Below are 22,508 nucleotides of genomic sequence, written 5' to 3'. Positions count from 1 at the left end.
TTCTGCTTTTAGTCCCGTGTTCTTGGCGTCAACTGCGCTCGATGAGACATGGCAACATTTCCTTCCTGCCAGCTGTTTTGGCAAAGGCTTAGAGGGGACAGTCGCAGCACTCACTGCCACAGCTGGATTCACTGGAGGTTAGTTGTCGAGCCCTTTATCAGAATATCAGTTCTGAACCTTTTTGTTCGCATTTTCTGATTTTTGTGACACACAGACGTTTGCCTGTTCCCCTTCACCCTGTGGGAAAAGAGAGCGACAACCTCAGATTGTAGAACCAGCACAGCAGTCAGGACGTGTTCCTCTTGCTGCAGCCTTCTTCCCCTGCTACCGTCCCAAATCAGATGCTTGTAGAACTGTTTTGTTTTTATTTTTTCCTCTTTTTTAGTTTCATTTACTTTGGTAAATTTTTCTATCATCATTTCTGTGGAGTCTTATTTATAGTAGACCTTTCTTTTCATCTTCCATTGCTGTGGATCTTTCAGGAAAGAATGGAAAAGAGTATTTGCAAAAATAAAAGCATTTTCAGGAGTTCACCTTTATTTCATTTTTGAAATTATCATTTTAAATACTTTTTGCATTTGAAAAAAATATTTAATTCTTCAGCATTTGAAGAATTTGTCATCTTCACCAATGATTTGTTATGCTGTGGGATAGAGGCAATTTAATGCAATGGTTTTAGCACAGAAATGGGCCGAGAAGTACTTCTGTCTCTTGAGTTTTTTTTATCTTCCCCACCATTAATATTTTTTAAAGTTTTATTTTGATGATTAACATTTCTGAGGTTTAGTATTTCATGGAGACTGCTAGATTTTCAAAGCGTTGTTTTGTGAAGTTTTCTTAAAACAAAGGTTATGCGGACTTTGATATGAACTTCTCTACTGTGATGGTCTTTTCCTTTACATCGAGGTTGTTACTCCTTTAAAACATCATCTCTGTCACCATCCTGCTCAGCGGACCGTGTGTGCAGGCCATGCAAATGCAGCTAGGTCTGTGCTCATCAGCGTGGGGCACAGGCAGAGCTACCTGGTGTCTGCCAGCCACCTCTTCATGTAAGCACACCTCGGAATAATTTGGTCTGCCACGGATCACTGCTACTCTGTAATTTGCTTCCCCTTTCTAATTTGGTATGTATTTGTTTATGGAATTATCCTTCTGTGTGAATCTTCAGCCAATTTCAAATCAATATGAATTAAACTTTCCAGTAAGCTTTCACGGTGCCAGTGAAGTGTTGTACAAAAATCCACACGAGCCCTTGTCTCGAGCCTCTGCCTCCTGGCTGTACTGGACTGTAAGGAATGCAGTTGAGTTGTCCTGCAGAAAGTATTTCTGGAAGCAAAATCTGCCCTTCCTTTATCTCTTACTATATTTTTCTTTTATCATAATACCTGATATCCTTAGTGATTCTAAAAGAAAAGCTCAGGCTGTTTGTTTGTCTGCAAAACAAAGGGGTTTTGCACAACTTCTTGACTGCTGAATCAGCAGCAAAGTTTTGAGGTTATTCTTCCTGCTTTTCTGAGGAATCTCCCCAGTCCCAGGTCAGTGGCTGAGAACACTTGCGTATGCATTTTGTAATTTCTTGCTTGACGGTTTAATTTCTTTCACTTGCTCGCTGTCACCACTGACGGTCCCTTAGGGTGTAGTTTGCAGATGAGGTTAACTAAAACCAATGTTTTCTGAGTCAGATAAAATGATGGAATCCCATGGGTGGACATGATGAAAATCTCTTACAGTATCTTAAACCCAGTTTAAACGAATTTGACCAAAGGATTTTCAGTTTTCAGCTGTTTACCGAGTTTTATCAAAATCAGTTTAGCTTGCTTGTACCTCAGTTTTAAACACGGCTTACGTGGCCTTAGCTGAACTGCTTTATCACGCTGACTTTAGCTAAGTAGGTGTATTTGTAGACACACGTTGAGGTGGCTTCCAGCTTTTCCTTAAGGTGCTTTACGAGAATGGGAATCATCCGTATGATTTCATACCTTGTAAGGAACAGCCTGACTGATGCATCAGTCAGTGGGTACCAAAAGCTGATGGAGCTGACCTGCGTAGTAGAGGCAGCACTGTTGCCTTCCCTGATCCTTGACTCCAGGTCTTGTGCAGCATGGTGAGCAGATCGAGTCTCACTGGGGTGTTGCATTTTGACACGCTTAACGATTTTTAAATGTTGTTCTAAGAGCTTGTTGATGCTTTTGTCGTGGTTCTCCAGATCCCAGAGAACAAGTGAGCTGTGAAACAAATATATAAATAGAAGTATTTCTCTTTGCATATAGATACTTACATATAAAAAAGTATGATAATGGCAAATACTCATATTAATACATTTTTTATTTAATTAACTCAGTCTTTCCTTGCTGCTTAGTGAATCCAGCATGTTTCCAGGGCAGAGCTAAGCATTTGTATTAATAGACTGAGGCACAATTCAGGTAAAACAGAATAAATTGGAGTTAAAAGTCTTACAGATTTGTCTGCTCTGCCTCTGTGTAGGTGTCCTTATGGAACAGCATGTCTGAAATTCTGGGAATTTGATGCATTTTTTTTTGAGCTGGCTGTTTTAAACTGGCGAAAACCCTTGATCTGATTCTGTTTGCACTAAAGGTGCTTGCCCTTCTGTGAGTATCTGCCCTTGACATGGGGTTTGTAGGTGTGCTGGAACAAACAGGCAGTGCCTGCTGCGCTTTGGGTGGACTGCCCTCGTGTTTGGGTGCCGCGATGTTTGGAAGCGGGACCTCTGCAGAATGGCAGCTGAACCACTTCACATTTATGTGACATGTCCCATGGATTTGGACTGCAGGCTCTCAGCGGCACGAGTGGCGAGAAAAGTTTCCAGCAATAAATTTTCTGTGTCTGTTTGATTTGTAACACGGAGGGCAGCGTTTGTGGAAGGGAGCCAGTGCAGTGCTGCTGCTGTTGCATCCGAAATGGTTTCGAAAATTAAATTTACTGTTCAAGCAGGTGTTATCTAACCTTTGCTTGGCCAGCTTGGATTTATTGCAGTCCTTCCTGTCGATACAGGATGTTACCTGAAATAATTGAATAGCATGTATTTGCATTTTAGCTAAGGCGGCCGTTTGTGATTTTGGTGTGTGACCTGTGCTGAGTCAGTTGGGGACCACGAAGCTGTGGTCATGGTGCAGGTGGATGGATGCTCATCTCGGCTCTTGTGATGATGCTGGGGAAGACCAGGTGTCTTTGTACTGGTGTGACTGGTTAAGGAGGCAGGAGTGTAGCATGGGGGCAAGAACATCTTTAAACACTGCATTTTCGAAACCAGTTAAGCATTATTTACCCACTAGGCCATCAAAATTCCCGTTTCCATTTGATTTTGAGAAGAGTTGTATCACAAGAAAGAGAGGTTTGTGCCATGGTGTGAAGCTCACTGCATTTGCATTGAGATTTCAAATTTTAGGAAATCTTCCAGTGGCACTGGAGAGAACTTCCTGCCTTTTTTTCTCCCGTCCAGCTGTATATTTTTGGGGATAGGAGGCAGGCAGGAGTTTGGGGATTGTCTATACAGGGAATTAACCGGTGCCATGGGTGAATGTTTTGATCTCAACCCCTGTTTTCTGGGCAGGCTGATGTTTTGGGTGTTCCCAGGGCAAGCTTCATGAAGACCACACTGTAATCTAGCCTGAAGGTGGTGTGGTCTTGGACAGCACTTCGGATTTGTCTCAGCGATTCATTTTGAATGTTACATTGTCAGAGTTGAAAGTACACAGAAAACAGCAGCGACAAACAGCAAAATCTGAGAGCTGGCGATTGTTGGGCAAGTCCTGCTGGATCAACACAAAAGCAATTGAACTGGAATTCGCCTTGTCTAACCTTTTTTGTTTGGCATTTCGTGGTTCTCCAGCGCTCTTTCCCAAAAGTGGGAGTTGCTGTTGGGCCGAAACGGCCTGCTATTTGCAGCGTTGGTGGTGGGAGGGTTTCCTCTGAGCAGTGACCCAGAACTTGTCCCGCTGTGCCCAGGGCTGACATGGTGTCCTGTGAAGCTCGGGTCCAGAGACCGCGCCTGAAACCCTTGGGTCCTGCTGAGTCACAAGTAGGCAGGAGCTGGAATTTGTCCTGATTAAATCTCAGGCTGCTGCCAGCTGGGGACGGTCATGGCAAAGGCAAGAGATCAATAGGGTAAAGAAACCTGAGTGAGTATTTAAAAAAAACTATACTTTTTTATTTCATTTCATTTTTTAAAGGTTTCTATGTCCCTTAGAAGGGAAGGGTACTCTAGATGCTGTGAGACCTGTCCCCCCCTTTTCCTTTAACCTTTACCCGGTGTTACGTGACTCCGTGTTGAAGCAGGATCCATCTGTAGCTCCCAGCTGCATTTCAGCAGCACAATTTCTCGTCTGGTGTCAGTGCAGAAATCGCAGGTCTGTCACAAGCACAAGAAGGAGTGGGACACTCCTGAAAGGAACCTTTATGATTATTTTTCACCCAGAAAACACACTCAAGGACACCTGAGCTGGCTCAGGCTGCCTGTGGACTTGTCCTGCTCTGTTTTTTCATCTGCCCACCTCCCCACGAGGTCGTTGCTTTGGGGCATAACAGGGAGTAGCCGTGGACCGCTTGGAAATGGTTCCGTGCCACGTCTGTAGTTTGCCTTATGCCTGTCGCATGATCAGGAAGAGATTTCTCCTAGGGATACATGCTGAAAAAGGGAAATCTGTCCCAGTGATAAGACGAGTGCCCTGCCTTTTAAGACAGAAGGGAGAGGAAATATAACGTGCGGCATCTCCACTTGCCAACTTTCACTTCATTCGCCCTTGGACGGGGAGTTTTGGCATTTCTGGGGTGTGTGTGAACAGCAGCAGGGTGGTCCCAGTGAGAAGCCCCCTGCCCACGGCTGCAACCAGGAGCTCTGGGGCCTCACTGCCCACGGTGAGGGCCTCAGGAGGCCGGGTGGAGGCTGCCCAATGCCTCCATGACTCACTTGCTGCCCGGAGCCTGACGTGGCCCAGCCATGGGGAGAGGACCACAGGGACCCCATGGAGCTCACTGCTATCGGTGGCAGCCCAAAGCCTCGCTGCTGGCCTCTCCTGCCCTGCTGTGGCACAGCCTCGCTGCCTGTTCTGCCTCCTTGTCCTCCCCGAGCGGGCCATAGCCACGGCTGGTTTGGGGAAGGAATGGGGAAATGCCGATGGAGGGCTGCGGGTTGTGGGTGACAGCTGCTGCTCACGTGCAGAAGGAGCCAGGAGGGTGCTTCTCTGCTAATTAGTGCTAAGTTTAGTTGGGGGGGTTATTGTTATTGGCTTTGTGGCGGAGCGGATCACTGTGTGTCAGTCCAAGGCTGTGGGGGAAGAAAACACACCGCCATCTGCCTCTGCCCCCCTCTTCCCTGGTCCCAGGTGTGAAAATAAAGCACGTGCAGCGTGCCACTTGCTGTAAGTCTAATTTCTGCTCGTCTTTTGCTGAAAGCCTTCTCTGGGGGCATATGGCAGAGACCTCGTGCCCGTAAGGGAGGTTCAATGCTTTGTTTCTCCCCGGCAGGTTTCCCCATGTCCGTGACGTGTTGGCCGAGGCTCTGCGGCTCCTCTCCGCCCTCGGAGCGGCCGGTCGCTGCCCTCTGGACTCCGTGATCCCCGACGGGCGTCATGAGCATTGCAATCCCTCTGGGAGTCACCACACCAGATACGTCCTACTCCGACATGGCCGCAGGATCGGAGTGAGTGTTACCCCGCGGAGGAGCAGGGGAGGGTGGCTGGGGGTGCCTCGGAGCCAGGGCCGGTGCTGGTCCACTGGATCTGAGATGGTTTTGAATGTTTAACAAAGGTTTTGTGGAAATTGGTAAGTTCTAAGGAAAGTTGTAAGAGTATGAGGCACACAACACTGCTTTTTGTATCAGCTCGGTTAGGAAGTCTGCGTGCAAGTGCATGTGGTAGTGCGTTTGCACTTGACGTTGGCAAGGTACAAGCCAGCTCCTTTTCAAAAGCTGTTGTAAATGAGAGCTCAGTATGTTGGGCTTCCCTCTCAGCAGAGCCTGCTAGCTCAGACTCAGTACCAGTGCATACGTGACTGATTTCTGGAGCAGTGCAGAGCTTGGCTGGAGATGTACAACAGCATCACTCTGCGTAGACGCCTTCGTGTGTGTTGTTCTGCCCTTGAGCATATTCCAAGAAGTGCAGCTAGGTGTGCAGACCTTCAGGGTTCCCATCACAGCACTCTGCCTTTGTAGGAGTCAGGAACATTTCAAATCCTGAAAATATTGTGATCTTTTCTTAAAATGCTTGTTAGAATGGTGTTAACTCGAGTGAGTACTGTGTTTTCACTGGGGCCAAGAGGAAGGGCTACCACAAAAAGGGTTATTATATCTGGTATGCACTGTAGCGTCTATTTCTCCATAGCAATTCCTTTTTTTTTTTTTTTAAGGACATTTTGCAGATCTATTTCCGCCATGTATTATTTACAGGTACCTGCTGTGCAAATACCTGCATGTCAGATTGATCACTGTAGAGCAGATAATGCTCCAGACTGCTAATTTTGAGTTGTAAGAGCAGTGGGCTAGGCTGTGAATCATTGTTTTGCCCTTCCATCTTGCCCTGATTTAAATACACACAGTCTGACTACACAGTCGCACTCCCTGCAAGACTGCTAATGCTCTTTTTCATCTGTCTTGGCACTGGCCCCATTGTAGGCATTCTTCTTTGTGAGGCTTCATTCCACCACAAAGTCCATATTTTTATAGACTGTTTTAAACGAGGAGTCAAAAATCTAGTAGGTCACTCATCTGCAGTAGGGATCTGATCCTTCAATTTCAAGACTTAATATTCAGTACTGCTTGTCACATGCTTCTCCCACACCAGCTCTTTAAAGACTCAACATCCAGGAATTTTAAACTATTTATGGCAGGAGAAAGAGTGCTAAATAGTTTGCTCGTGTACTATGTGCTTTGCTTTCAGAGCTGAGTGGGATATATCTATGCATGTCCCTTGTAAAATTTAAATATCAAAAGGCTGTCTATAAATCCTCTGCAAAGCATTTTTTCCACTGGCTGTAAGAAATTTGTAGGTCCAACTTGAGGCTAGGCTGGAGTTCTTTGAAAAAGGCTTTTGAAGATTTCTGAATTGGCTTCTCTCTCCGTTTTCTAAAAAGTGGGAATGCCAGGACTTTATTCTCCTGGCTTTGCATTGAGGCACTGTTACTTTACTGCTGAAGTGTCCTTCGTGAGTCTGTTCAAAGTTAAGGCTATCCTCCACTTCTCCTTTGAAATTCTACAAGTTTGAGGCGTGATATCTGTGCTACCTGAGCTTCTTGCCTCTTAGAAGGGATTTCAAAGATGTGCATCATGAAAGAATGGGAAGGTAAAAGCAAAACGAACTGACCCTCTTAAAGCTGAGCTTTAGCATCCTTCTCTGGCCTCCAATGCCAGAGGGGAAGTGAAAATGCTGAAAGATGTTTGTGTTGGGTGATCTCAGAGGGCGATAAGGAAGCTGCAGGGCACTTTTGCATATTGGAAGTCGTTGAAGCTCCTTGGAGGGTTGCTGGTGAGGAAGCAGGGCCCCAGCGTTGTTGCCCCTGGACACCGTTGCACCAACAGTCCTGAAGTTGTATTGTTAGTGCTTGTGGCAGTGCTGCTGGTGTTCCAGGCTGGCTGTGTGAATACGAGTGGCTTGGGCAGGGGACAGATCTGCTGTTTAGACTCTCTCCCTTCTGATATTTCTTCTGAAAATAAATTAAACCTGAAAGGATTTAAGTCTGGGCCGGTCTGGAAATCCTGAAGGGCTGTTGTTGTGAAGATGCAGCGAGGCTGGATTACGTGCCGAGCTCAAGCTCTGCATCCTGCCTTTTGTTAGGGAGTGTATCCTCGGAGGGGTGTCACCGCCTGTGTCTGCCTCTGCCTTCAGCTGAGTGCAGCTACGTGAAAAACCAGCTGAATTTATGATGTCATGCATCTCGGTTCTGAGCTACAGAAGTGGGATTTACGCAGGTTAAAGGCTTTCTGCAGATCTTTGTACAGTAAATCACTGCTCCTTCCTGTGGGAAAGACGGGTCTGCCTCGTTCCAGAAGGAGGGAGCCCGGGAAGTCGGTGTGAGCGTGTAGCAGGTTTAGTGGCAGGGTGGGGCAAACTGCACTGCAGCAGAGATTTCAAGTGCTAATAGGAAGTCCAAAGGGCACAGGGGTTATTTTTCTTGGGTGGTGCCTAAACGCTCCCCCACGCGTGACCACTGGCCCGTAGTGTTTGAGTGCTGCTCGATTCCCACTGCCAACCTAAGACCCACTGAGAATCCTCCGAGATCTCCCCAGAGCAGCACAAGTCCAAGGTAAAGTTCTTCCCTTCCTGCATTTTTCTTTCCTGCTTGCTCAGCTACCTGCGGTAATTTTGAAGAGGATTTCAGCTGCAGACGTGATTCAGTAATATTCTGCTGTATTCTGGTATGGGTCCTGCTTCTGTCCTCTGCAGAGATTTGCTGATGTTCATCTCCTGCTTGGGGGAAAGCTCCTAATAGGTGGTGCGTTGCCTTGCTGGTGTTCTGTCCGTAGCTTCATTATCTAATATTCCCTGCATTGAATTGTAGCTGTCCCTTCTCTGAGTAGGGTTTCTGCAGCTTTCTGCTGAGGATATACCTTTCATTTTGAGCTGTTTTTTTTCACCACCGTGTGGTGGAAGAGTGCATTGTACCTCAGCAACAAATTTCTTATTCAGCACATTGCACACACCGTGTTGCTGTGTAGAAAGAACAGGGTAAATCCGATTTGCCTGTGGCCGGTGTCTGTCCAGGTCATGAATTTTGTAGCCCCTTCGTAGCAGGAATCTCCAGCTCCCAGTGGCTGCTGTCGGGACAGCTGCAGGTTTCGTGCAGGCTTTATCATGGGACGTTGGACTCGGCTCACAATTAGTATCCAAGAGAGAGAGAAACGAGCGCAGATGCAGGAAAGCCGCTTAGCTGCTATTTGAAATAAGCTGTTGTGTAGATAACATGGCAGTACTGTTCGGTGGCTTTGAGATTAAGCTGGCTGAGTTCAGATACGAATGCCAAACTATACCCAACTTCCTTAACCATAAGGAAATTGAGCTTCATACATGTTTCTTAATTATTTTTTCTTAACTTCTCCGATTGAGACCCAGTTTTATATAAGAGGAGTTATACAGGGTGGCCCTTACTCAGTTGCTTCCCTCTGTTGAAAGCAGGTTCATCCTGTGCAACGTTGGCACACACGGTGCCTGGTGAAGCACATAGAACACCTCGATTTCACAAAGTTCCTTCATTTTGAGCTCATGTGTTGAATAGAAAAGAGCTGTGAAATACTGGCACTAAAAATGATGTTCTATTGATGGGTTTTACTTCTGGCCCTTTCTGCAGCCCAGAGTCTGTGGAAGCTAGTCCAGCTGTCAGTGAGAAGAATGTGTACTCCAGCCACGGCTATGGGGCCACCCAGAAACACAGCTATCGCGGGCTGCCTTACGCAGTGAGTACTCTCTCTGCAGTGAATCAGCTCTTTACTGTCTGCTTTGCTCTTTTTCTCCTTGTTCCATAGCTTTGCCTGTTAAGCTTCAGGAGATTTGGCTTATTTATTAGGGAACTCTGAGTTACAGCTGAGTTGTGCCATACATTTTGCATTTATGTGTTTATTATTTGTTGAAGCCTTGCATACTTTGTAGCAAGCTTTATTAGTGTTCTAGGTGATAGATTTTTTTTTTTAACTGAATGAAGTGACTATGTATGAATATATAATATTTTTCTGGCAGTAATTTTATGCCCTGTTTGGTTTATTATATATTATTTATGCTTGTTTCAACTGCACAGGTCTTTACGTTGATAACTTGTAACTGTGAGAAATAAGGAACAGTCAGGAAGGTTTGAAACTCTGGGATGAACGAGATGTCACAGAATCGTTGAGGTTGGAAGGGGCCTTTTGAGACTGGGTAGTCCAACCCCCCTGCTTAGGCAAAGTCAGCTGGAGCAGATTGCCCAGAACTGTGTCCAGTTGGGTTTTGAATATCTCAGCAGACAGAGACTTCACAACGTGTCTGGACAACCTGTTCTGGTGTTTGACCACTGATGTCATCTCAGATGATTAGCAGAGCAACGGTTAATGTTGAAGTAGCCTGGTGACTTTCCTAGGTTTTGAATTTAATTCATTGGCGAATGTAATTCGTGAAGTAAACTATTCACCTCCTTCAGAGCTTTACCTTCGTGGTAGGTTGAGGAATTCAGTTTATTGTTTTACAGCGGTTGTTAAGTAATAACCTGGGAAGTTTCTAGGCATCATATCTTCACATTAAAAGTAGTACTGCCAATACTCGTTTTCAGGATCATAATTACGGAGCCCCTCCTCCTCCAACACCGCCAGCCTCCCCTCCTGTCCAGACCATTATACCTCGCGCAGAACTGAACGGCTTGCACTCACCTGATGAGGAGAACTCCGGGGACAGTGAGAGCTCCTCAGAAGGAGAATCAATTCCCACTTGGTGCCACTGCAGTGTCTCTCAAGATGGTTTCCTCCTCAAGTGCGAAAAGTGCAGGTAAGCTTTGGTGCAGTGCAGATCTGGACTGCTCCTCCTGTTGACTTCTCAAGCCAACCTTTGTCACGTTTGGGCTGTGGGACGGACTTCCTTTTGCTAGCTGGAGCGTTCTTCCCAGTGCTTTACCTAGTATTGACCCTCCTCCTTTGCGTTGTCAGCCTGACAAGTGTTGGTGGCACCAGGAGTGGAGATGAGGATGTTAAATCGATGTTCTTATCATCCTGGGCCCCACTGAGGGCACGCATCTTGTGACATCCTGTTGAATTTCAAGTGACTTTACTCCTACAAACCAGCTTCAATTGTGCATTCTCGTTTGGCAGAGGAATGAGCAGGGGGAAGGTGATCAGACTCCGCCGCCGGAAGCAGGACAACGTGTCAGGTGAGTGAGTTTGTAGTTCTGATAATGGTGACTTTTGCTTTCTTTCTGCAAGGCCTTTCTTTTTGGCTGATGCAATCATCTAGTGTAATCAGTGCCTGCTAGTGTTCTGTACCCACAAACCACTGGGATTTTTTCACTCCTTCTACCTCACCTCAGTTAGCTCTGGGAAATCAGGTTATATTGTGAACAAAAAAGCAAAATGTTCATCAGGGCTAATCTGTGAGATACCAGGAGTGTGGGAGACGCGTTCCCAGTCTGGGAGGGAAAACTGAAGTGGTACAGTTTTCTCAGGGACGAGCTGTGTATTGTCAAGTAACCTTGGTGAAAGCAGACGAAGGGGTGGGCTGTTCTCTGTGGGGTGAATTTTGAGGTTGCTAATGAAACACTCCACTCTATAGGTGGGGACAGCAGTGCAACTGAGAGCTGGGATGAAGAACTGTCTCCCTCTACGGTGCTGTACACAGCTACTCAGCACACCCCTACAAGCATCACGCTGACTGTCAACCGCGTCCGTAGAAGCAAACCGAAGAAGAGGAAGAGGAGTACAGAAAAAGCTCGCGCTGCTCCAAAGGCCAAAAAGATCAAGGTATGTGGAATGAGACGAGGTTGCTGTAGTTCCTCCCAGATGCTATGTGAAATACTGTTGAGAGTAAGATCACAAGCTGGGAATAAATGAGAAACTTGTCCTATCAGGAATTGCTCACCCTGGTGTAATAATGTGACTCCTTAAATGTGTGACCTGCTAGAGTATGTGGCTCTTAGTTTTAAAATGACCTTACTGGAACTCCACCCTTATTTTCCCAACACCGTCCATTTGTGATCAGAGGCTTGAGCTCGCATATTTTCCATTCTGTATTAGGATTTGGGGAAATAGCTCCTGGAGTCTGCCTGCTTGTAGCAAAGAAGCAGCTTGTGAATGGAATGAAGAATGAAGTGAACATGGCATTTCTTAGCAGATTATGTTAGGAATCTGGGCTGCAATGCTTCTTGGCACTGTTCTTCAGGGACAGAGATAGTGCCTGTGTGGAGAACTATGTAGGTAGTAATGAGCATTTGCTTGAGGGATGGCTTTACTGTCTTGTTTGTGAGGGTTTGGAGACTGAAATAATTTTAAATTGTCTGTATTGGAGCATGAGGGAGTGAGCAGCTGGTTCTTTCCCATCATCTGCTAGCTTTACCATGATTTTCCCCAGGTTTAGGTTTCCCTTGAAGTTGTTCTGGTAGGCATTAATTAAATAAAAGACTGGAAGCAGGAGCATTGTGAGGTCTCCGGGTATCTTGTTGTGAACCAGTTTGATTCTGTTGTTGGCCCTTTCTTCTGTAGAAGTAAGCAGGGTCAGTCAGGACAGGTTGGGTTTTGATCTTGAGATTCTATACCAAGCATGAAGGCAGGCTTTTCAGTTCTGAAATCCTGGTTGTCAAGCTTGCTTTTTTTTTTTTTTTTTTCAGTTTTCATAGGATTTGCATTGCAGGATCTTTTTTGTTCATGTCCATTGCTTCTTGTGTAGGTCTTCCTGTAATTCTTGCCATCTGTTGTTAAGGGTTGTTTGGTTGCATAAGATCTATTGCCGTTCAGGGGCACTAATTCTGAGAAAAGGTTATAAAATATTTTTTTCTCTCCTTGTTCCGGGGACAGGCTTTTCGAGAGGGCTCACGGAAGTCTCTGAGAATGAAGGTGAGTGGAACTGAGAAAGCTCTGTGACGGTGGTGTGTGAGTTGCTGTTGGTTTGTGTTTTTTTTTTTTTCCCCCTGTAATTTTGTACTTCTCTTGGTTTGCCTGGGAAATTTCTGATTGTGCTACCAGAATCAGAATGATCCTAAGTCTTTCTGTGCACTAAAAGCAGGCCTGCTCAAAAGGTTATCACAGGAATTACCCCTTGAACCTTGCTTTTGCTTCAGATAGCCCATCACTTTCTGTAATGCCATCCTGTTCCAAGAGATAAGACTGATATATGACACCTGGGAGTGAAATGTTTGATGTAAGGATGTAGAACTGGTTGTGGCCACTCTCTTGTGAGGTCAGTTATCATTTGATTGCATCAAAGATATTTTAAGCTTGAGTGTCATTAAGTAGCTCAAGTTTAGTGTTGGAGTCCCTAGCAGTGTTGCCTTGCTTCTATCCACATCCTATTACTTCGGGATGAATGGAATGATACATTTATCTCTTTTTGCATTACTGGTAGGTTTGGCTAGATGATAGAAAGCTTTTTTGACAAAAAAGAGGGAGGTAAACTTTGCTACAAGCACAAGAGTTGTTTTAAAGGTCCATCAGTTCCATCTAACCATGGTGCTGTGGCTCATAGCAGGTGGCTCAGAGGAAAAAGGAAGATTTTGTGGTGTGTACACCTGTCTCCATAGTACCCAAGTGCCTGAAGAGGATAAAAATGCGTGTAATTTTTGTGCTTGTAATATGTATGATGAAAGTAATGATTATTTTTCAGTGGTTCTGGTCACTACTAATTCAGTGTCTCATATATCTCAGTCCTAAAAGCCAGTTAAGTTGTTGACCTCTGGAATATTATTTGTTCAATTATTTAAATTATTGTCAAATAAAGAATGAAGCGCTTTTTTTTTCTACCAGCTTCTTTTTTTCCCCTCCCTTACAAGACAGTATAAATGGATTACCTGATTTCAACCTCTCTTCTTTATGCTGCTTAGGACTTGCAGTTTTAACCTTCTGGGTATTAGCTTATGTTGTACATTCAGTTTCTTGAAACCCTGGTGACCATTTAGCTTGAAGGTTTTAGAAGTATTTTGGGATCAGTCACTGCAAAGATTGAGATACGATCAGCATCATCTAGCATTTTGTTGGACGTGAGTGGGTTGAATGTAAGACAAGCTTGCATGAGATTTATTTGCATTTGTATGTTCTGTTCTGTGCTTTTTTAATCTGCTTAATTGTTTTTCCAAATTGACTTAAAAAGAACTCTTTTCTGGCCAAGTGCTAGCTTAATTTTCTTGTATGTAGCAATGCCAATACCAACTCTCAAGGGGTCTTAGTCCTTCACAGAATTGTCTGTAGATTCCCAAGTGGCACTGTTGTACAATGTTTATGGAGGACAGAGGTTCTGAAAAAGGTGTCCTCGTAACCAATGCTTTCATAGCTTGGAGTGGGTTTCCCTTTTCTGTAGCATATCCATATGCTGAGCGCACTGTGGATAGATTTTTCCTGTTGTATGCTAGCTATTCACCCTTTGCTGTTTGGTGCAGAACTCCCCTTCTGAAGCACACGCCTTGGATGAAAACACAGCTGAAGGGTGGGAGAATCGAATACGGCTCTGGACAGATCAGTATGAAGAAGCCTTTACTAACCAGTACAGCGCTGACGTGCAGAACCTGTTGGAGCGCCATCTAAACTCTAATAAAGAATACGTGGGCAAAACTGCTATGCTAGACACAATCAACAAAACAGAGCTGGCCTGCAATAATACTGTAATTGGGTCCCAGATGCAGGTAAGAACCGATGTGGAAGAAGTGGGGTAGGTCAGATCCTCTGGTTTCTAGGTTTAGGGTGTGGGCATGAGTGAGCAGGAATATAGCAGCTGTCAGGGTGTAATGTCAGACCAATAGGTATAGATTTGATGTGAAACGAAACAGAAGAAATACCAGTACCAAGACGTGAGACCTACTTTGGGTCTTCATTGGCTGGAGGCAGAACCGGATCTCTCACTTTCCCGCTTTGTGGAAATGGGAAACCTCCTCCTTTCCAGCTGAAGCTCATTGTCTTTTTTTGTTGTTGTTCATGTTGCATGTGAAGCTATTTTAAAGAAGCTTTTCAACATTATGTCAGACTTCTGGGTAATTACTTGGACCTCTGGTGGCTTTCAAATACTGCATGATTACAATTTGATTTTAGGGAACCATCTCTACCTAATTCTGTCTCTTCTGAGACATGCAGTGATTTGGGTCTTGCTAGCTTTATGCAGCGTGTGTAGACAAGGAGAAACAACAAAAGGATGTGTTTGTGTGGTGTCCATCCTCCTTCCCACTGTTCCGAGCTGATACTTCATCTGATCTGAGCATTATCGAACAGGGAGCAGCATTCCCAATCAGTTCAGGCATCGTGGGGCTTCCTTGTCTGGGAGGAATGGAGATAGGTGGAATTGAAAAGGATGGGCTTCACTACCAGATGTGGGGCACCTCTTCTGCAGAAGGGGAGCAGTCAGAAACCTGCCTATCAGGTATATGTTTGTGCTTGAATCATTCTTGTTTATATCAGGTGACTCAGCTCCCTGTGAAGTTCATGTGTTCCCTTCCACCTTTCCCTCTGCTTTCATCTAGGTGAAGCACAGCAGGCACAGCACAGATATTGCCAGTAAGGGAGAGTGCAGAATGAGGACTTTGCACCCAACTTCCTTCCAGTCTTGCCCCTAGTTCTACAGTAATAAAACTTGGGGGGGAGGAGGTGTAACCTTTCTACATGGCTGTGTGAGTGGTCTTCCTAAATGGAACAACTGTGAGGAAGTACAGGGAGGGAAATGTTCTGCTTCTCTTGAAGTTTTAATATTTTCCAAGTCTTAAAGGTACAGTCAACTATCTCCTTCACATGAATTTTAGGAAAAGCCCTGAAATAAATAATAAAACAGGCTTGGTTTTTTTTTGGTCACTTTCACAGAGTACAGCAGGACAAATGATTATAAAAGACACCATATATAAATGTGTTTGTTCTTGTCATGCTCTCTTGCCCTCTCCGTCCCCTATACAGATGTAGATTTTCCCACAGGGAAAAGTGACCAGCATTGCAAATCAGAAGACTACAAATGCAATATATTCCAAAGAAACAAAAAGATAAAGTTGCAAAACCTTCACAGGGAGCTGAAGTTACTCTGTACAAGTTACTCTGTACAAGCTGTATATAGGTAGCTATCATTCCACATGCTGGGGAAGCACAAAGGGACTTGGTGGCTATGTAATATCTTGGATACTGAGGAAGATTCAGGTGGCTATCCTGGGCTGCTGCTGCTTCTCAGACCTTACATCCTTGTTTTCTCTGCTCAGCAGATGGCTGTCACAGGTGTGGAGTGACCAGGAGTACTTGGTCTCTCATCCTGTGCTTTATATTTTTGTTCTACTCGTTTGTCTCATCTCTGTTAGGTAAACTGAGAAGGTTTCTCAGTTTGCATCAGTTGTCATTTAACTAAATGTCATTACTGGACATGAAAATAGCTTTTTTTTGGGTGATGAGGAAATAGGTATTTTAGGAAAAAAACGAAGTAAGGTGGTGGTGTCAATGTGCAGATAGCAGCTGTGTGTAGAACATGGATATCATGGCTGCTGTGCTTGGCCATAAAGACTCTGGAGAAACTAGAAAGGAGTAAAAATGAAATGTCATACCATGCCTTGTGTACTCTCTCAGTTCATTTAGCTTGGGTAAACAATGAAGCAAATGTAGCCCGTGTACTCTCAGAGAGGAGAAAAAAAAAAGGAGGGAGGGGGGAGAAAATCTTCCCCAAACTAGGAGTACGAAGAGGTACGTTAAGAAGTTTGATGCAGGATATGGGATTTTGATCAGTGGAGTGATCTGGACAAGTCAATTCTCACGTGTCCAAAAGATGCAAAGGGAAACTTGTGCAAACCTGAGGCTGTGTGGTGTTATGAGTAAAAACAGCTTAGGGATCAGATGGTTGATAGTTTGAACGTGCTGAAGCACTTTTCTGCCTGCTGTTGCCAGAGCAAACCCAGGGTCAGTATTTGCCCTTTGTTGCTTCTGATAATTGCTGACTGGAGCTCAAACCCCTGATTGACTTCACATACTGAAGTGAAGAGCCTTTATAAAGTAAAGCCACTGAGTATTATGCAGATGTTGCTCTGCAAAAATATCAGAACAGTTTTGTCTGATTACCAGTCAGCAATCCCTAGCCTGTGACGTGAATGAAGTCATTTGTTCTTTTCACACATGAAAGCATGGCAGCTAATCCTTTTCATATTTCTAAATTCAGAGATTGAAAAACAAGCTGAGCTAGGATCTTATCAGAAATGCTGTGAGATCATTCATGTCGTACCAAAGTCAGATAATTGTGAAGTTATACAGATGCAGCGATTCTCTTTCCTCCGTGGGCTTTCTTTTTCCTTCCAGCACCCTACCTCATCCCACTTGTGTTCTCCAGGCTGTTTTCCAGCATCAGGTGACGAGTAGCACAAATCAGTCATGGGCCAAAGGCAGGAGTGAAGGCTCCCAGATGCTATTCAATTTTCTGAAAGATTCTAAGAGAAATTGGTAGTGTTGTAGAATAATTTAGGTCCGAAGTAAACACCGCAGGGCATCTGGTCTGTCCCTCCTGCATAGAGCCACCTTCGATAAGGAACTAGGGGTGGTATAGGAACAAAGCTGTTGGACAGGAGGCAGGCTGTGTCTCGGTTCTAGTTTATCTGCAACCTTCAGGTACTTCTTCCTTATCTCCTTCCGTCACACGCTAGCAAATCTGGTTCCATTTGTTTACTCTACTGCTACAGTTGGATAATGCAAAGTGGATCCAGTGTTCTTAAAACGATTTGGCCACAGAATGCTACTGTTCTCAGCAATGCAAACCATCTTATCTTTCACTCATGTCACGAGGCTGTTGATCGCAAATCAGGGCTAGCAGTGTGACTTCTTGGTCGTAAAATTGTATGGGTCTTTTTTATGCCAGCTTAATGGTTTTCTCTGGACTTGGGAATGCTCTTTGTGCTCCTGTCAGGATCCAGGGTATGACACCATGCAGGGCTTCTCAGAGTCTCTAATACATTCAGGTTTTCCCAATTGCCTGCAGATACAGTGGCATAGAATTGTTTGCAAGAGATACACCCTGTAGGCATGATAAATGTAGTGCTGGATATATCTCTACGAGGAGATCTGGAATAGCAAGACCATTACTCCATCTGCATAGGTTTCAAATGAATATTTTTATAAAGCTATTTTTATCCTGAACCTGAGAGAAGTCGACTAATAGTTCTTAATTTACTGGCTGCTCCAAGATCTGCAGTATAATGTATTAAAACAATGAAAGCTTCCTTCCTCTCAAATACATTTATTCAGAACACATGTAAGATTTTAACAAAAGAGGAGGGTAAAGTCTGTGGTTCGATGCTCTCAACACGGCCAGTATGGAGGGTTTCATTTGCTTCTCCATACTGAGTGCTGCCTTAGGGCATTAACTTTATTTTTATGAGGTTACAACGTCGTCATTCTGCCGTTGTCCTAATAGAGCCCTTTCTTAAGCCGGTGGGATTTTTATCCAGATGAGCAGATTGCTCAGTAGCTGTTCCCAGCTACAGGGCTTCATCAAGAAAACTTGGGAGCTTTCTTTTAACAAAATCATGTGTTTTACTTCTAATTAGATAGATGAATGTCATTATTGCTGAAGCAAGAACACTTATGCCTCAATTCAGCCCGGAAAAGTATCAAAAACTGTCCTTATGAACAGTGAATAGCATGCTTAGGAGGGAGCAGGCACAGCTCTTGTGGCGAGGCAGTCAGCCATCTTCACTTAATTTGCAAAATTTCCCAAATTTTTTGTGCAGAGAGATTCAACCTGTTAAGCAGGAAAAATACTTTGTTTTTATGGAAGAAATCTCTTCTATGTTGCAGTGCTTATAATATCCCCTCCATTATGCCATAAAACCTCTTTTTTTGCATGTCTATGCTTAAAGAAGAGTGTGGTTTCATACTGTCAAGACATCTTGTGAAAATCCATCGTAATAGGCTTGAACATGAAGGAGATTCAGCAAACTGTCAATATCTGCTTAAAAATGTATTTCTTCATGGTTTGAAAAAAATAAAAATCCCCAGCACTGGTTGAACAGGAAGATGAAGAGAAGATTCTGGATGGAGATGGAAATTGACAGCTCAAGTCTTTGGCTTATTAGCTAGAATTACCATCCCCTGCAGAAGGAAAAGCTTCTGTTTTTCCTCTGAGTGTGTGACAACCCACAATTTAGGGAAGATTTGAGTTATTCTGGCTGTTAAAGTGGCCATAATTGCAGAGCAGTTCCCTATTAGCAGCAACTGACAGGTCTGGTTATACCTCCTAGCTGCAAGACTAAAACGCTTGGTCTGATGGGTTTGTGAGACTTACTGTTGAAGGAAAGGAATGAATACTCTTTGTTCTTGATAAGTATTATCAAGGTCATTGGTTATTGCTAAACTGTTACAGGATAAACAATATATTCACTGGGTGTATGTGCAGAGTTCCTGGGTGTTGCTGCTAGATTAATTTTTATTTTCATGCAGGCAAGATATTCTCTGTGAATTACAGGCCTTAGGTTTTAGCGCTCATATTTTGTTCTGGTTTTTGTTACAGCTGCAGCTGGGAAGGGTGACTCGGGTTCAGAAGCACCGGAAGATCCTGAGGGCAGCGAGAGACTTGGCACTAGATACCCTTATAATTGAGTATCGAGGGAAGGTTATGTTACGACAGCAATTCGAGGTCAATGGGCATTTCTTCAAAAAGTAAGAGTACTATGAATTGATTAGTATGAGAGAGCATCATGGCACAGGGAGACTAGCGTCTCTATGGGATAATGCACACTTACAGGGCCCTTGTCAGCTGTGCCACCCGTAAAAAAGTAAAATCAAATACACAGCCTCAGCTTGATGCTCTGCTTACGGACCAAAACCCTCTGAAGTGAATCTGTTCAACTCTGCTCATGGAAATGCATAAGCCTCCAGAGCAGTAGTACTGATGGAAGCACTGTTTCCTGTTATAACTGCCGTGGGAATTGGGTATTTTGGGATTGAGACATTCTGTTACTTCTCCAGGCCATATCCCTTTGTGCTGTTCTACTCCAAGTTCAATGGCGTTGAAATGTGTGTTGATGCCCGCACCTTTGGTAATGATGCCAGGTTCATCAGGCGTTCCTGCACTCCAAATGCAGAGGTAAATTCTCTCTTCACCATCACCATAATTGCAGATAAGTTTTACATAAATTTATTGCATTCTCTTGATGAATATTCAAACGTAGAATGCAGTAAAGAGTAAATTCTCTGCATGTCTTGCTTGTTTGATGGTTCATACTTGGAACAGGAGATCAGAAAAAGGTTGGGAATGAGTTTTTCTGAAGGGAAATGTTGCTTTCATGGCTTTCCTCTGGCTGCAGAATGATAGGGTAAGCAGGTGGTAGGAAGTGTAAGAGCAAAAGCACAGGATAAGAGCAGTGAAACAGGCTTTTCCCCGTGGAGATTTTTAGGATAATTATTCACATGGTAGATAAGAGCTACTTTACAGAAGGAGCCTTCCCTCTTGGAAATAAGAAGTGCAACTTGTGGAGATGTTAGTTTCTCTCTGCTTTGTTTAACAAGGTTCGTCATGTGATTGCTGATGGGATGATCCACCTGTGCATCTATGCTGTTGCCACCATTGCCAAGGACACAGAGGTTACCATCGCCTTTGACTATGAGTACAACATCTGGTGAGTCCTTCACCTCGCCCAGGAGCTCTCCACTGCCCTCCTGGACTGGACATCTTCCTCCAGCCCTTTCCTCGCATTCTACATTTTGCTCCGTTTTCTACTGAATTGCATTTTCCGGCTATTCTGTCCAGTTCTGCTGGCATATTCTACAATAGAGGCCATAAGGTAGCCTGCTGTCCTTGCTTTGGCACGTGGTGAGATGTTTAGTAGGAGATGCATTGAATGTCTCTGTACAAGGGTTGAGAAATGAAGAGTGACACGAATTATGTTTGTGTTTTGGAGCAGCAACTATAAAGTGGACTGTGCGTGTCACAAGGGGAACCGGAATTGCCCTGTGCAGAAACGTAGCCCAAATGCTGCAGAACACCTACCTCCACCTGTTTTAGGCACGCTGATTGGGGCAGAAACACGCCGGCGGAAAGCCCGTCGAAAGGAACTAGAAATGGAACAGCAGGGCATTGCATCGGATGAGAACAGCAGTCAACAAACAGAGGAAGTTCCAGAGGGACCTGCGGCGGTCAGTGACAATGAGGTAAAACACCAGATACGTCATCATTTTTTGTTGTTGTTCGGTGTTGTGGAATCTGAACCACCGCAGCACTGGTGTCCTCAGTACAGAAACTGCAATAGTTTTTTAAACCCTTCACTTTTTTAAACCCTTAGCACCTTATTTTACCATAAGAATCTTGAAAACTGTAAAACAGTATCGTTGTTTGTTTGCCCTAGTAATTCTGGCCTTTTCTTTTAGGTGGCAGATAAAGAGGAGAAACAAGAAGGGGAGAAAGAGGAGTCTGTAGACGAACAGGGAGCCTTGGTCCACAGCCGACGGGCAAGTACCTCTCTGTTTATCATTCCCCTTAGGACTTGCTTCATGTAGTGACCAACAGGTCCGGTTGGTCATTTCACTCATTTCAGCACAAATTCCAGCTGTCAGTGGACATCAGTAATTCAATTTAAAAAAAAAGGGGGGGGGGGGGAGGGGGAGGGTTTGGCTCCACACAGGAGATTTATATGGGGCCACTGCAGATGAGAAGGTGCAGGACAGATTCCTTTCCTGGTTGAAAGGTTTAACTGTTAGTTTCAGGGCTGTTTTATAGCCTAACGCATACCTTTAAGAAGACAATCAGCACCAGGTTCAAAAAAGGTAATTGCACCCTTATGTGCCTGTAGTGCCCTTCATTTTACCAGCACAAGAATTTATGGAGCCGTATGATGATCCAGAACCTTGACCCACTTTGCTGGGTTAGGTTTGTTAACCTGTATCTGTTCCACATATGGGTTGACGAAATGGTTGTGCAGACACGTTGCCATGAGGGAAGGGTGTAGGATAAAGTGGCAAAACTTGATAAGAGGAGTAGGCTACCAGCAGCCCTATTGGCACAAGTCAGGAAAAATTCCTGTATTCTTTATTAGGAAATTCCATTGTGTTCCCAAATTGTCCTTGTTGTCTTGATCAAAATGTTTTAGTGCTGTTGGGTCTTTGATAACACAGAATATAAGAAAGCCAAGAAGGGACTATTATTTTTATTTTTTAATATTAAAAAAAAAGGCTGCGAAGAAAAAGTGCTTCCATCCTTCTACCAGGCAGCAAATGTATCGGAGCGAGGAGCCTTTCCTTTGTTCACCAAATACCCTAACCATTGCGCTTTTTCTGATCAGAGAGAGGATCTTCTGTGTGGAAATTTCCTGAGAATGCTTTAATTGTTAAGGTAGTGCAGCAAATTGCAGAGCCCAGGGCCGTCTTAACGGATATCTTTGGATTATCTCATGGATTTCTTAGAAGGGGCAAGATAAAGCAGTTTGTTTCTGCTGGAGTTTGAATAAAAGTAGTCTTCCGTCATACTGACCATAACCCTGGAGGGAATATTTTATTTTTAATGCAAGGAAGTTGGTTTCTTTCTGGGACAGTATAGTTCAAGAAATCTCTCAAAGCGAAGTGTTAGTTTCCCACGAGCTTGTCAGCCCCATTGCTGTATGTGTGTCACCAGTTAATCTCCTTTAATGAGATTGTTTTCTATATTTGGCACTGGGTAAATACCTGTATCTGTAGTTTCCACAATTTTTAAAATCTGTTTTTCTGTGTGCTGAGTATTTTTTGGAACAAACTGTAATGGCCAGGCTGCCGTGATTGAGTATCGCTGTGTGCTTTAAGACACTTACCCCCCCATGAGAATTCCTAGAAGGCACCTCATCCCACCCCTTAAAATTGACTTGATTCAGCTTGTCTGCCAGTCACTGCAGCATTATTGTACTGGGCCTTTTACATGCGTAATTAACAATTA

General features: G+C 44.2%; 1 protein-coding gene across 4 annotated transcripts in view; it reads left to right on the top strand.

The window, feature by feature from the left end:
- The window catches only part of SETD5 (SET domain containing 5), a 63,797-nt gene that overhangs the window by 17,561 nt on the left and 23,728 nt on the right, over positions 1 to 22,508 (top strand). For 2 of the 4 annotated variants that reach the window (XM_068694284.1, XM_068694285.1), the window contains exons 2-13: positions 5,485 to 5,659; positions 9,298 to 9,403; positions 10,249 to 10,460; positions 10,781 to 10,839; positions 11,238 to 11,425; positions 12,476 to 12,514; positions 14,050 to 14,292; positions 19,119 to 19,267; positions 19,577 to 19,694; positions 20,117 to 20,226; positions 20,512 to 20,758; positions 20,975 to 21,055. In XM_068694284.1, the coding sequence (XP_068550385.1) occupies positions 5,589 to 5,659; positions 9,298 to 9,403; positions 10,249 to 10,460; positions 10,781 to 10,839; positions 11,238 to 11,425; positions 12,476 to 12,514; positions 14,050 to 14,292; positions 19,119 to 19,267; positions 19,577 to 19,694; positions 20,117 to 20,226; positions 20,512 to 20,758; positions 20,975 to 21,055 (1,623 nt within the window). In that variant the 5' untranslated portion in view covers positions 5,485 to 5,588. Of the gene's footprint in view, positions 1 to 5,484; positions 5,660 to 8,130; positions 8,257 to 9,297; positions 9,404 to 10,248; positions 10,461 to 10,780; positions 10,840 to 11,237; positions 11,426 to 12,475; positions 12,515 to 14,049; positions 14,293 to 19,118; positions 19,268 to 19,576; positions 19,695 to 20,116; positions 20,227 to 20,511; positions 20,759 to 20,974; positions 21,056 to 22,508 lie in introns of those variants that run through there. The other 2 variants (XM_068694286.1, XM_068694283.1) reach the window with 2 other exon arrangements.

Source organism: Anas acuta, chromosome 11, assembly GCF_963932015.1.
Source record: "Anas acuta chromosome 11, bAnaAcu1.1, whole genome shotgun sequence".
Lineage (NCBI taxonomy): Eukaryota > Metazoa > Chordata > Aves > Anseriformes > Anatidae > Anas > Anas acuta.
This window is presented reverse-complemented; position numbering and strand designations above follow the sequence as displayed.